Source organism: Schistocerca nitens, chromosome 1 (assembly GCF_023898315.1).
Source record: "Schistocerca nitens isolate TAMUIC-IGC-003100 chromosome 1, iqSchNite1.1, whole genome shotgun sequence".
Classification (NCBI taxonomy): Eukaryota; Metazoa; Arthropoda; class Insecta; order Orthoptera; family Acrididae; genus Schistocerca; species Schistocerca nitens.
This window is the reverse complement of record NC_064614.1, coordinates 770,770,142-770,783,939: the sequence shown is the minus strand read 5'-3', so window position 1 is coordinate 770,783,939 and position 13,798 is coordinate 770,770,142. Positions and strand designations below refer to the sequence as shown.

General features: G+C 34.6%; 1 protein-coding gene across 4 annotated transcripts in view; it reads left to right on the top strand.

Annotated features, from left to right (window-relative positions):
* Positions 1–13,798, top strand: part of LOC126261483 (glutamine--fructose-6-phosphate aminotransferase [isomerizing] 1-like) — a 162,073-nt gene that overhangs the window by 100,331 nt on the left and 47,944 nt on the right. For 2 of the 4 annotated variants that reach the window (XM_049958545.1, XM_049958546.1), the window contains exons 3-6: positions 283–429; positions 3,958–4,124; positions 5,689–5,830; positions 12,546–12,566. In XM_049958545.1, the coding sequence (XP_049814502.1) occupies positions 283–429; positions 3,958–4,124; positions 5,689–5,830; positions 12,546–12,566 (477 nt within the window). The remainder of the gene's footprint in view (positions 1–282; positions 430–3,957; positions 4,125–5,688; positions 5,831–12,545; positions 12,567–13,798) is intronic. The other 2 variants (XM_049958548.1, XM_049958547.1) reach the window with 1 other exon arrangement.

Here is a 13,798-nt window from a genome sequence, read left to right as displayed (position 1 = left end):
AATTGTGAAAATGGTTTCTTATAAATAATGCTGGATGTCTAAAGGTAAACACTTTAGTAATATCCACTTCAAGATCATATCTCATTATTTCTCATGTCACTTATGAGCAGCTCACAGAGCAAATTTTAAATACAGAAAGGGATATGTGGGTGATTTCTTCATGGTCTAAAGTTAAAAGTGCAGAAAATTGTGTGTGTGTGTGTGTGTGTGTGTGTGTGCATGCGCATGTGTGGGAGATTGTTACTGTTATTCATCTACCACTTAATGTTTTATTTTGCACAGAGGAAAAGACATTGGATTTCGAGGGGACCACTGACTGCCATGTTGGTATTGCACACACCCGCTGGGCAACTCACGGTGTGCCAAGTGAAGTCAATTCTCACCCACAACGCTCCGACCCTAACCACTCTTTTGTTGTGGTTCATAATGGTGAGTAAAATGTTGAATGTAAAGGAATATCAGATAGAGATGTTGTAAGATGTGCGTGTGAGGGGAAAACCTTGGGTTACTTCTATTAATGAATCTTTATGTAACATTTGTACTCTGTAATTTTTAATGATTTTAATTTACATGAATCTCATTTTGTCTCGCTTTCTTATATATAATTATTTTTGTTGTTCACCATTCAACTAAAAACCGGGCTATTAAAATGTTGTTGGCCTGAATTATACCAGTTATAAAACAAAATTCCAAGTATAACAAAGTGTATCAGATGATCAGCATGATTCAGTTTTGATTTGCATGTAACAAGGCAGACAATGATTTCACTGTAAGCAGATTGTAAAATAAATTCTACATCTTCAAATTAAGCTCATTATTCATACAATAATACTTGTATCAGTAGCTGGCATTCCTCTTTTTCCTGTCTTGAAACGTTAAGGAGAAAAATAAATTATGAATACACCAATGAAAGCGGCAATGTTGACACAGTCAATGACAAAAACACTGATACATTGACTGGGGATATTAGAAAGTTGAGACGTTTGTGGTAAAATGTTAAGAAAGTACCAACAGGAGACACTTACAATCAGTAATGACATGGTAGGAATAAATATCAAACCATTCCACACTGGCAATGTTGTGAGGTGGGAGAATTTTGCTGAGAAAGATCGGAAAAGAGGTGCTGCGTGAAATTTCTTCAAACGAATTCCAATTTTAGCGTTAATGTGATAAGATGTATAGTACATATACTATACAGTACTATTATACAGTATTGTACTATGCAGTACACTAATGGCCTTGTAACTAATGAATGAAGATACATGCTTCAAAGAGCGATATTTCTAATAGTATGTTATCATCACACATAATTCCAGTTCTAATAGTATGTTATCATCACACATAATTCCAGTAAACTGTGTTGAAAGCCAATTAAAGTGAAAATTAGTTTTCTTCCAGCCATATCATAACGAAACCAATGCACTCAGGATGACATCTAAAATTTCAGCCATTGATAATTACAAGCTAATGTAGAATGAAGAAAAGTTTGTCACGTGAATAATGATGAAGGAAGAAATTCCTTTCAAAAAACTGCAATTAAAGAATGACTTGTTATGCAGCTGTCCTCTTGGGTAAAAATTTTGTAGCGATAGGGAAAATTCTTCAGATGCTTAGTAATGTTCCTTATATGTAATTATCCTGTTGTCATAATTTTGTTGTTTTAGTATTTCTTTTACATATTTTCTAAGTTCAGTTAACTCTGTTTGAGCAGTTTTGTTGCAATTTTGCCAGTTTCTCCTGTGTGAAGTCATTCACTCCCAATTTTCCATTTATGGCAAGTCTTCCTTTGGATTGTTTCGTATTCTGTGGATGTTTTATAAAGCAGTAAGTTGCTGGGATGATTAGGACATCTGGAACAGCTTTTCATTGTACCTTTGTTAGTCCACACCTTGAAGTTCTTTCTTATTTTGCACCCATCCTAGGGCTATATGAAATTTAATTTATTATTTATTTATCAAGTTCTGTGGAACCATTCGAGCCAAATATACTTGTTCCTGGAATGAATTAGTACACAGTTTATAGAATTACAATTAGAAAAATTACAAACAAAGAGTATAAAAATTAATTATACAAGAAGAAAGAGAGCATAGGAATAAATAGCAGATTACAGAGAAAAGTTCTCAAGTACTGCAAGGAAGTCTATATTTTTTTACCTCATTTCTGCTAGAACCCCATTGAAAATGAATCCTGCTGAACAGTGCTAACTTATGAAACTTGCTGGCAGATTAAAACTGTGTACCAGACTGAGACTTGAATTCGGGATCTTTGTCTTTGATGGACAAGTGCTTGCCCGCTAAAGGCAAAGGTCTCAAGTTCAAGTCTCGGTGCGGCACACAGTTTTACTTTGCCAGTAAGTTTCTTATTAGTGCAAACTCTGCCACAGAGTGGAAATTTCATTTTGGAAGTGCACACATTTCTTTATAATACTTAACAAGTATTATCCACCCAAGTGTATATCATTTTTCCATTTAGTGTTCACTGAATAATGGTTTCAGTTTCTTCTAAAAGAGTCACTATTGTTAACAACATATCACCTTCATACATAATGGAATACACTGGCCACTGCTTATCATGTGCTACAGCACACTGTAAGTATCCCACTAACATTATGCCCTTTTTCTTCAAATGTGAGCTGCAAATCACACTAAAATTACGCCATTTCTCTTCAAATGTGTGCTGGTAAGCAAATAAATTGGATAAAAACACATTTTGTAATGATCTCTCCATGATTACTAGACACCAGAGTCATGTGCTGAAATGGTGTTCAACCATGTTGTGACCAACCCAGAGAAGGGACGCAGATGTCTGTTTTCAACTGGGCATCCTCTGATGTGACTTCATCACTTCTGGTAGTAAGGGTGCTACATTTTTCATGTTACATATTCTGCGAGTGTAGAGTATGAGAGGCTTTGGAGAGGAGCAGTTGCAGCATTGGGTCCAGGGGCAAGTGGTTAGATGCACTGACTGGAAATTTGTGGGCCCTGGTTTGATTTTTTTCCATTTTATTTTATTCTTCATATTGTTAAACAGCTAATTATAAAATTTAAATATATTTAAACAGTTCAATTTATATACAAAGCATTAATATATTTCATTTAGTTATGGTTACTACCCTTTAAGTCAAAAAGCTATAGGCCACCACATTGTAGCATGTAAAATTTTGCATGAGCTACCACTGAGGGGACATATGTTCAGGGATGGTCGAGTTGGAAAACTGAGACATGTGTACTATGGCCTACAGAAAGTTCGTGAACTGACACTATAAACAAGTCTAAAATATTTATGTTTAAAATCAGTAATCATAAATGCAATTACAGATAAAACTATAAATTACTGATGGGTGTATGCTATATAACTCACATATTGTCAAATTGTGGAAAGAGGAAATACGGGAAAGGTGTCACATATAGTTCATAAATACAATTGTTCTTCATGTAATTATAAAATTATTTAAAATTATTGTTATACTCAAAACAGAACCTTTGTACCCTTTCCCTTCATTCCGTCAAGTATTTTGTAAATTTAATGAGTTTAGAACATAAGAAAACATTTGCTTCCTAATTGTGATATGCAAATGATATGTCTAGTTTGGCAGTACTTGGTTGAGTCATTGCCTGCCTGATGTTTCCTTACACACATTCAGTGTTTCAATTTCACTGAATAACTAGTTTTGGAATAAATACTGCCTAAAAGTTTTGCACCACAGAGAACCTGTGGAGTGAATAAAAACTCCTACATAACCTGATATGAAGCTGTAAAGCTCACTTCTTGTTAAAAGATAGTAATTGTCTAAAATATCTAAGAACTTTTGCATAAACATAGTTCCTATTCTAAAGGGCTAGTGAGTCATATTGAAGGAAAAAATTAAGAGGGTATTTCAGCTGTATACACTTTCCTGAATGAAACTGCTATTTTTCTTTAATGACCTTATTTTTCTATTGTATATTATCTTTGCAGGTATCGTGACAAATTATAAGGATGTAAAAATGTTCCTCGAGAAGAAAGGATACCGTTTTGAATCGGAGACTGACACAGAAATAATAGCGAAGCTAGTTCACCATCTCTATGCACAACACCCTAACTATTCTTTCCGTGAACTTGTGGAGCAAGTCATTCAGCAACTGGTTAGAAATTAATTATTTTTTAATATCTTTTTACCAATAGTCCTATTTAACAAGCAAAAAATTGGTATATCTGCTAAATGCCATCAAGCTGTATAAAATTTTTCCCTTTTCCGTTTAGTGAAAACGAAAATGTGGGTCATTGGAATACTCATGATGTAAGAGAGCATGATGAAAACGAACGCCTCTGAATTTTTTTACCTGAAAATTCTTAAAACTTCCTAAATAAAAAAAATAATTGTAGTGAGATACATGGTGGTGTGTAACATAACTATGTTGGTGCGTGCGAAACAGCATGTTGTAATAGTTTTGAATTAGAAGAGCTTGTGCACATGGAGCACATTCTCCTTCAGCATGATAATACCAGGTTACATAAAAGTGCTGCAACAACTTGCTGCCTTGAGTACATAGCCATTGATCAAACTCCATACTGTCCCAACTTGGCCCCATCTGATTTCATCAGTTCCTGAACTTAAAGAACACCTTCCAGGACTTTGCTTTATTGGAGGTGAGTGGTGCAAGCAGGTCTGAGATTATGTCTCCATCAACAAAGTCAAACGTTCTACAGTCACGTATCAACAAAATGGTCTCTCATTAGGAGAAATGTGTTCATACTAAGGGTGACTTATGTTAAGAAATAAATATGTAGACATGAAGAATAAAGATGTAGAAAGTTAATACAGTTTTTCTACTTAAAAAGCTTTTTCACATAAAAAAATTTAGAGGCATTTCTTTTCATCTCATCCTTATACAGTGTGTCCAATGAGGGAATGCAATGTCTTTTGTAACATATAAATTCTAAAAATCTTTTAATATTTTCTTCATTCACATGTCTCACCTGACAAGACTGAGTCTTAATGTGAGCAATTTGATGTATTTTCTGGGCATACTGCTTCAAAGAAATTAATTTTTGCAACATTAATGTATACTCACTGTGTTGAAATTCCAAGTTTAACATGTTTTAAACTTTTTTAAGGCTACACAACAATTCAAAAGAATCTATGAAAGCTTGACTACAGCATTTTATGGTACATTAGTGAGTTTTTGCATAGCTGTAAATCAGATTTTTCGCTCAATATATGGTATTCACCAGTTTCCTGTTTTACACGAGGTATTCAAACACTTGTAAAACCAACATGGAAGATTTTTAGATTTTGGTCTTCACACTGCATCACAATGGATAGGACAATTCAGAAATCTATAATGTGTTGCTTAGGAGGAATTTGCATTTAGCTGTGTCATTCCAAAGGATTAACTCTTTCTTATTTGAGTTACTAAAATTTAGGTTCATAATTAAAACTGATAAACTTTTTCTGTGATGTGTATCTGGAACAGTTACAGTTCACAACCCAAGTCTAGGTGTATTATAACTGCTGGTAATGTTTACCTAATTATTACAATATGGTTAGGTGTACATTATAATTTCACCCATGAAAGTTATTTTTAATAATATTTAGTATAAGGATTTTCAAATATGGCTTCAGATGTAATGGCAACAGACTACATTAACCAACCATTTCATTCTTCTTTTACTCGGAAATAACATACTTTTGATTATTTGTTACAGGAAGGTGCATTTGCACTTGCATTTAAGAGCAAATACTTCCCTGGTGAATGTGTTGCTACCAGAAGAGGCAGTCCACTTTTGGTTGGTATAAAAACAAAGACTCGTCTTGCTACAGATCATGTACCAATCTTGTACAGCAAAGGTAAGGAAGAGTGACAGATCTGAGGCAAATAATCATTTCTTTCATATTAATGATCCTTATGGCTGACACTAACTAGGCAGACATTTATTTTTCAGTTTCGGTACTTTTTTTGCCCCTATGCTTAAAACACTACTTACAAGAGTAGGGAGTGGAAGAGAATAATGTTCAATGGTTGAAATTACCAGTTACATATCAGTTCAAGAAGAATGTAATAATTCCAATACCAAAGAAAGCAGGTGTTTACAGGTGTGAAAATTCTGAACTATGAGTTTAATAAGTCACAGCTACAAAATACTAATAGACCTTAGAAGAAAGATTAAGGAAAGGCAAACCTATGTTAAACATTTGTAGACTCAGAGAAACCATTTGACAATGTTGATTGGAATATTCTCTTTCAAATTCTAAAGGTGGCAGAGATCAAAAACAGGGAGAGCAAAATGCTATTTACAATTTGTACAGATTTACAATTTGTACAGATACTAGATGGCAGTTATAGGAGTCCGTGCGCATGAAAGGGAAGCTGTGGTTGGGAAGGGAGTGAGATAGGGCTGTAGGCTATCCACAACGTTATTCAATCTGTATATTGAGCAAGCAGTAAAGGAAACAAAAGAAAAATTTGGAGTACAAATTAAAATCCATGGAGAAGAAATAAAAACTTAGAGGCTTGCCAATGACATTGTAATTCTGACAGAGACAGCTATGGACCTGGAAGAGAAATTGAATGGAATGAACAGTGGAAAGAAAGTAACAAAGCTGTGTTAAAAATTATGTATATTCTTTAGAAATATTGGCCTCTGTAATACCTTTTTACAAACAACAACTTCATACTGTGCGACTCACAATCCAGTATGGGGGGCGGGGGGGGGGGGGGGGGGGCGCTGTAACACCCCCCCCCCCCCCCTCCAATGAAGTATTATATTACACTGGATAAAATGACTTCAGAAATCGCTGAATATATTACAACAGATTAATCAAGGAGGATATAAGATGAGCATCAACAAAAGCAAAACATGAATAATGGAATGTAGTCGAATTAAATCAGGTGATGCTGAGGGAATTACATTGCGAAATGAGACACTTCAAGTAGTAAATGAGTTTTGCTATTTGGGGAGCAAAATAACTGATGATCGTCAAAGTAGAGAATATATAAAATGTTGACTCACAATGGCAAGGAAAGCGTTTATGAAGGAGAGGGATTTGTTAAAATTGAGTATTGATTTTAAGTGTCAGAAAGTCTTTTCTGAAAGTATTCGTATGGAGTGTAGCCATGTATGGGAGTGAAACAAGGACGATAAAGAGTTTAGACAAGAAGAGAATAGAAGCTTTCAACATGTGGTGCTACAGAAGAATGTTGAAGATTAGATGGATAGATCACATAACTAACGAGGAGGTACTGAATAGAATTGGGGAGAAGAGGAATTTGTGGCCCAACTAGTCTAGAAGAAGGGGTCGGTTGGTAGGACACTTTCTGAGGCATCAAAGGATCACCAATTTAGTATTGGAGGGAAGCGTGGAGGGCAAAAATTGTAGAGGGAGACCAAGGGATGAATACACTCCGCAGATTCAGAAGGATGTAGGTTGCAGTAGTTACTTGGAGATGAAGAAGCTAGTATGAGATAGAGTAGCATGGAGAGCTGCATCAAACCAGTCTCTGGACTGAAGAAACAACAACAACATACCAGTTTATGTTCCTACATGATGAAACCATTTTGACTGCCAGTGCACTGCAGTGGCAACAAGGTTATTAGTTTCCCTTCTTTAAGTTGTAAGAGCAATGTTCTCTACAGTGAAAGTTTCAAATGTACACTTCTGAGGGGAAAAAGATGGCCTGCAACATTTGTCATAATCATATACTGTAGCCCTGTGTGGCAAGAATGTATGAACTGTTATGATGATGTGGTGGTAGCAGAGTTGGTCACCAGATCTGGTGAGCTGCTAAGTTAGTTTCCAATTAATGTGCTCCCTTCAGTTGTGCCCAGCACTACTATAGGTGACGAGCAAGTTGGAGGCTGTACAGAAGAAGCTTAATTTGATTGGAGAAGAGCCAGGCAGCAGGTGGGGAGTTAGGGAGGAATGCTCTCTGAATGGGTAATTTGGGTACCATTGCAGAAGGATATGAGGAAATAAGAGAAGGCACTAATTTCATGAAAAAGAGTGACACTTCATGTACCACACAAGGAAAAATTTTCTCTGAGAATACTCTTGTGTTTGTAATAGGGAAATAAATTATATTTAGTTTTTCCAGAATGATGTGTATCAGTGAACAAGAGCCAGACTATAAAACTACAAGTTTGGAATTTGATACCCAACTGAAACTTGATTTTTTTTTCTCTTGCTTATTACTTTGTTCACCACTAAAAAATGACTTTGGAACAAAACAAACTGTTGTTTTAAAAAAGTGAAACCCAATTTTTTTGGCCCCATGCAAAAATGGTTGTTTATGGGTCACTGCAAGTTTAATGCCATTAAAAGGTTTTCTTTTGCAATTTACCAGAAACAATATTTTTTCTTCTTACACAGAAAAATATGTGCTTAATTGTTCTTAATTTATTTGCCCTGTCTTCCAAACCAAAACTAACAATTAAATTACATGATCATATGGCATCATTGACCAGGAGACCCCATATGGGGTTGTTCGGCCATCAGGTGCAAATCTCTTATTGAATGCTTTGTTGACATGTTACTTTAGATTCAGTCACACTCTTCAAATCTTTCCATACCTTTTCAACAGTATGACCCATTAAGAAAACAAAATCTGCTTATATTCTACTTACTAAACACAAAGTAAGATTTTTTACACAATGCTCCATTATAAATTTCATTCCCTTGCATTCAAAATATTACAGTAGTTTTTAAGACAATTTTCTTGTTTCTGCATTTCTAACCACTCTGGAGCATGCACAAACATGATAATTTCTAAAGATTTTTGTATCCAATTTTACCAAAAACTTCTGCCAGGAACATAAGGCTGTCAACTTGATCCATCTACCTGAACTTCCTTTCCAACTGTGGGAAGTCAAAGACTCAGACTGGAATGGTGTGAAACTTCTGCCTCTGGTAAATACACTTTGTGATAGCACTAAGTGGCAGTTAATCTGGAGATTTTGAAGTGATAGGCTCAGTTTTGTCTTTCTTTCATCTAATTTAATGTGATCCATAATAATATAGACATCCTACTACTAAAGTAAACTCAAAATTGAAATGATTCGTATCTGATACATCACCCTTATGATGCAAATATCTGTTCACTTCCACCAGCCTAGGTTTGTTTAAGGGATTATGTGCTATGTACAAAATATGGGTTGCAATAACAAGGGTATTTCAATGTCCTGGTAATAGTGTCAGCCATAATTGACAAATATAATTGTGTCACAGCATTTTTATATTCTGTCCTTATATAGTGAGTTGCTATCATTGGGTTCACAAGTTCTGAAAGTTTTTTCATGTTCTGACCAATTTATTACTTCTTTTATTTGCAAAATTAATCTATTTTAATGTCTTGTGCACTTTCTTCATTAAATTTTATTGCAATCTGAGTAGATGGTTGCCAATGGAAACTGGATCTGAAGCAATGTATTTAAAATAAATAAATAAAAAATTATTAAATGTTAAATCAAAATTAGCAAACCTAATTTGTGGAACACTAATAGGTACAATATCTAAAGTCAGCTTTATGGGAGAAGTATCTCAGCCATTTGAAATAAAAACTGGTGTTAGACAAGGTGATGGTTTATCACCTTTACTCTTTAATTGTGTTCTAGAAAAAATTGTAAGGAACTGGAATTCAGAGCTAAAAAATCACAAAATTGAACCAATAACTCTGGGAAGGAAAACAAATGGAATCAAGGTAAACTGCTTGGCTTTTGTGGACAATTTTGCAATACTTTCAGAAAACCTGACAGAAGCAGTTCGTCACATAAACCTCTTGCAAAAAAATAGCAAACATAACTGGTCTCAAAATTTCAGCTGAAAAAACAAAATTCATGACAAATATAAAAAATGCACCAAAATTCATAGAAACACAAATAGGTAAAATAGAGTGAGTAAATAAATTTCAGAATGTTTATATGGATCAGAATGCCTAACAATGAACTATAAGATGGACAGACTAGTGGTACTGGAAAGAAGGATTATTAGAAAAATAACGGGTGCAATAAAAACTGCAGATGGTTGGAAAATAAGAAGTAGTGTGGAGATCTACAAAAATATAGAGGAAAATATCTGAAGTAATGGCCAGATGAAGATTAACCTTTTTCGGACACCTCTACCGAACGGATGGTAATAGACTAACAAAACAAATAGTCTTGTATTTATGGAAGAAGAAATCAACAATAGCATGGATTACAGAAGTAAGGAAAGATCTAGAAAGAAACAACGTCAAAGAATCAGAAATAGCAGAAAGAAACCTTATTAAAAAAAAATATATATACTAAATTTGGAAGGCTTTCAAAGCAGAAGAAATAAAAATCAGGAACAACATGGACAGAAGAAAGGAAGAGACTTCATGGGGAGAAAATGAGAGAATACTGGAAAAATAGCAAACAACAGGAACTAAAGTCGTTAACGTGATCCTAGTTGGGTCAATATGTTTGTAAAAAAAAATTAGAATGACTGCCAGTGCAATAACATATCAAGAATAAACTTTTGTAATGGCTTAAGCCCACGTTAACTGATCTTTGAAAATAAAGGGAATTTAAAATATCTTGTGTAAAATTGTGTTGCTCAAGTTAGAAATGTATTTGATTGCTGGAGTCAGCTCTGAGGAAAATGAAAGTCCATGTAGCTTACACGAGATTAAGCAACTCTACAGGACACAATAGGCAGCGATACAAGAAAACAGTGTAATGCACATCTTGTTAGCACCTTTCAAATGCTATTCCTACAGATATTGAACATTTTTTTTCGCATTTCTGTGATGTGTCCAAAGTGAATGACCCTTCACTTGTTTTGTCTCCTCCAGAAAGTGGATTTTTGGCGACAAGAAAAAATTCTACTCATTATGACACTTTTGTGTCAGCACTGTTTGCTGGTAATTATCATTAGTAAGATTTCGTAACTCAGATGAACAGGACCCAAAGACATAGCAGTGAAACTTTATACATTATCCTCTTGTTAGTACATACTTATCAAGCCCGTGTCCTTCTCAAAGAATTGGTGGTTTGTTCACATTCCTTCAGATATTTTCAAGTTTCATTGTAAACCATCTCTTTCAAAATGTGAAAAAAAATTATCTGTTAAACATTACTCATGTTGTATGCACCTCATATGATTCATAAAACATTCATGGTGCAAATGCTTGGGTAGCTGACAAATTGATAATTTTAAGTCATCTGCTTACTGAAAAGATAAGTATTACTTTTAAGCTTTTGATCTTGACAGAATTAATAGATTTAAAATGGTGTTGGTGCTGCAGCTTAAGCGATACAAGAAGACTGAATGTAATAATGTGACGTAGCATTGCATTTCAGAAAGATTCTCAGTATTTTAAGTGTAAAGAGTAACCATATATGCTGCTTCTGTTATACTCTGGAAGAGCACTAATGGTGGTGGAATGAAAACTGCTGAAAGAATTTTACAAATATTTGCTAGTTTTGAAGAATTTTTTCCATTTGTCTTCTATGTAAAGAAATGTTTTGTCAAAGCAGTAAATTCTGCTATAAAATGTATGTTCTGTTTCTTTGTCAATGATCAGTCAAATTCTGTTTGTCATTCATTTAAAAAGTCTGTTATTTGTATAAAAACATGAACGTACTCCAGGTCATCACTCTATGGACATGAACATCATTGTTACGTCATTGGTGACAGTGCAGTCAACAGCTGTAAATAAAATACGCATTCATTTGTCATTGTCATATTGCTGTAGTGTTCAAACACACACAATAAGTGTAAAATTGTGCAATGTGATTTTGTTACATATGTTTTATATTTGTGTTGTAATTACCTGATAGCAGATTCATTGCCAACTGCACCACTATTATTGTAAAGTTACTTTGTTGTGACTGTTGAGAAGGGTGAGGGAATCTCCCCCCACAATCTTGTGCTGAGAAAAAAAAAGAGTAATCTGGAAGTGCTGACTTTTAGAGCTTATTTAATTTACATACGTATTTATCCTTGAAGTACGTACTAGAAGAAACTGTAAATAATTACTCACATGAATGCTGGTAACGGACCCAAGTTTATAACCAAGAAAGCATGTTTAAAATTAAATTGCAGGTGAGTGGAGGTACAGATAGTAACAAAAATCTAATTCTGCTGTGTAAATAAGCAATGTACTGTGCATTGTTTCTGTGTGCAAATGTACTCAAAGCTGGGTCCTCAGTGAGCTTTATGTAAATATTTTTAAAATTAATGTCATATACACAGAGTGTAAACTGCTTTCACTAACACAACAGTTGCCTCTGCATGAGAACAAATAAATGCAAAAACTTTGGTGCATATCAGAATGAGCTTTAATTTACTATGCGGGCAGAGAATCGCACTGTACCACCAAATCTTCTTTGACACACTATTTTGCTATGCATGCTTATTTATTTGCAAATAGGCAAGAAGGTTGCTTGCTATTGCATGCTGTAGACCATTCTCCTCATCCCATGTCACTTTCATATCCATCACCTTAACTAATGTACTTAATTTTCTTGTTTTAGACAACTTGCCCTTTATCAGTGACCTTGTGTTAATCATTTTTATGTTTGCATGACTGATTGGATCCACTCAGATGATACCCAAGGGGGAACAGGTAGTAATTCACTCCAGCCTATTTCTTATTCTTTTCTTTCTTGTAATTACTATTATCTTCATAGTTTCCACTGAGTAAAAAACAAAACAAAGTGTTGTGTTGGAGCATATTTGTCATTCCTATTATTAGTCAGGTTTTGTTTGATAATTTATTATTTTGTTTGCTAACAGAAATAGGCAGTATGGTCTGTTATTAAATCTGAATTAGGTACGGCAAACAGCAAAATTTTAAGTTGATGTGGTTACTTTTCAAAATGGTGTACATCTCTTTGGCCTGGACCAGAATACTGCCCCTCTGGTGGCATTTAGTAAAGTCTCAACTGAAGATGTAAGAAAATGCTATTTTATCCTTAAAAAAACTCTGCAGGATATGATCAGGTACCCATAAAAGCAATTAAATTGTCTATGATAAAATTGCACACCCTCTGTATTTAATTATGAGTCAGCTTTCTGATGTACTTAAGTATGCTGAGGTTAAACCACTACACAAGAATGAATCAAGTGAGGCTATGGAAAATAACCATTCTATCTCTGTCCTCCCAGTGTTTTCCAAAGTATCTGAAAAAATAGCCGCAAGCCAGATAATAACAAATTTTATCACAAAGCATGATGTTATTCTCGAAAATCAATAAGGGTCCCAAAAAGAGAAAAGCATCATGAATTCAATCAAATATCAGCTCATCACTGGAAAAAAGTAATAAAGTAGCAGGTATCTTCTGTGGCTGTAGAAATACATTGGATTCAGTGAATCACTCCATGCTGCTTCATAAACTAGAGAGGTAGAGCATCAGACAAAATGCTCTACAGTGGCTTAGGTCTTACCTGATGATCAGGAAGCAAATAGTAATCATAACATCTAATACCGTAAATTATGCATCTCGGTGGGATATATAATTTCACGAGGAGTCCCTCAAGGCTCTATTTCAGGGTCAATCTTGTTTCTCTTCTACATTAATGATTTGCCTTTAAATATCAATGCCCAATCAGATACATTTGCCAATGATACTAAAGTACTTATTCAAAAAGAAAATGAGAGAAACATTCCGGATTCTGTAATAAACACACTAAACAACCTAGATACATGGTTTCAACAAAACACTCTTAAACTTAATATTTCAAAGATCTTTCGTACTCAATTTAAAACCAAACAATCAAAAATCAGTGACATCAGGATCATACATAAAAATCAAGTTATGGAAGAAGCCCAGACCATCAAGTTCTTGGGACTATGTT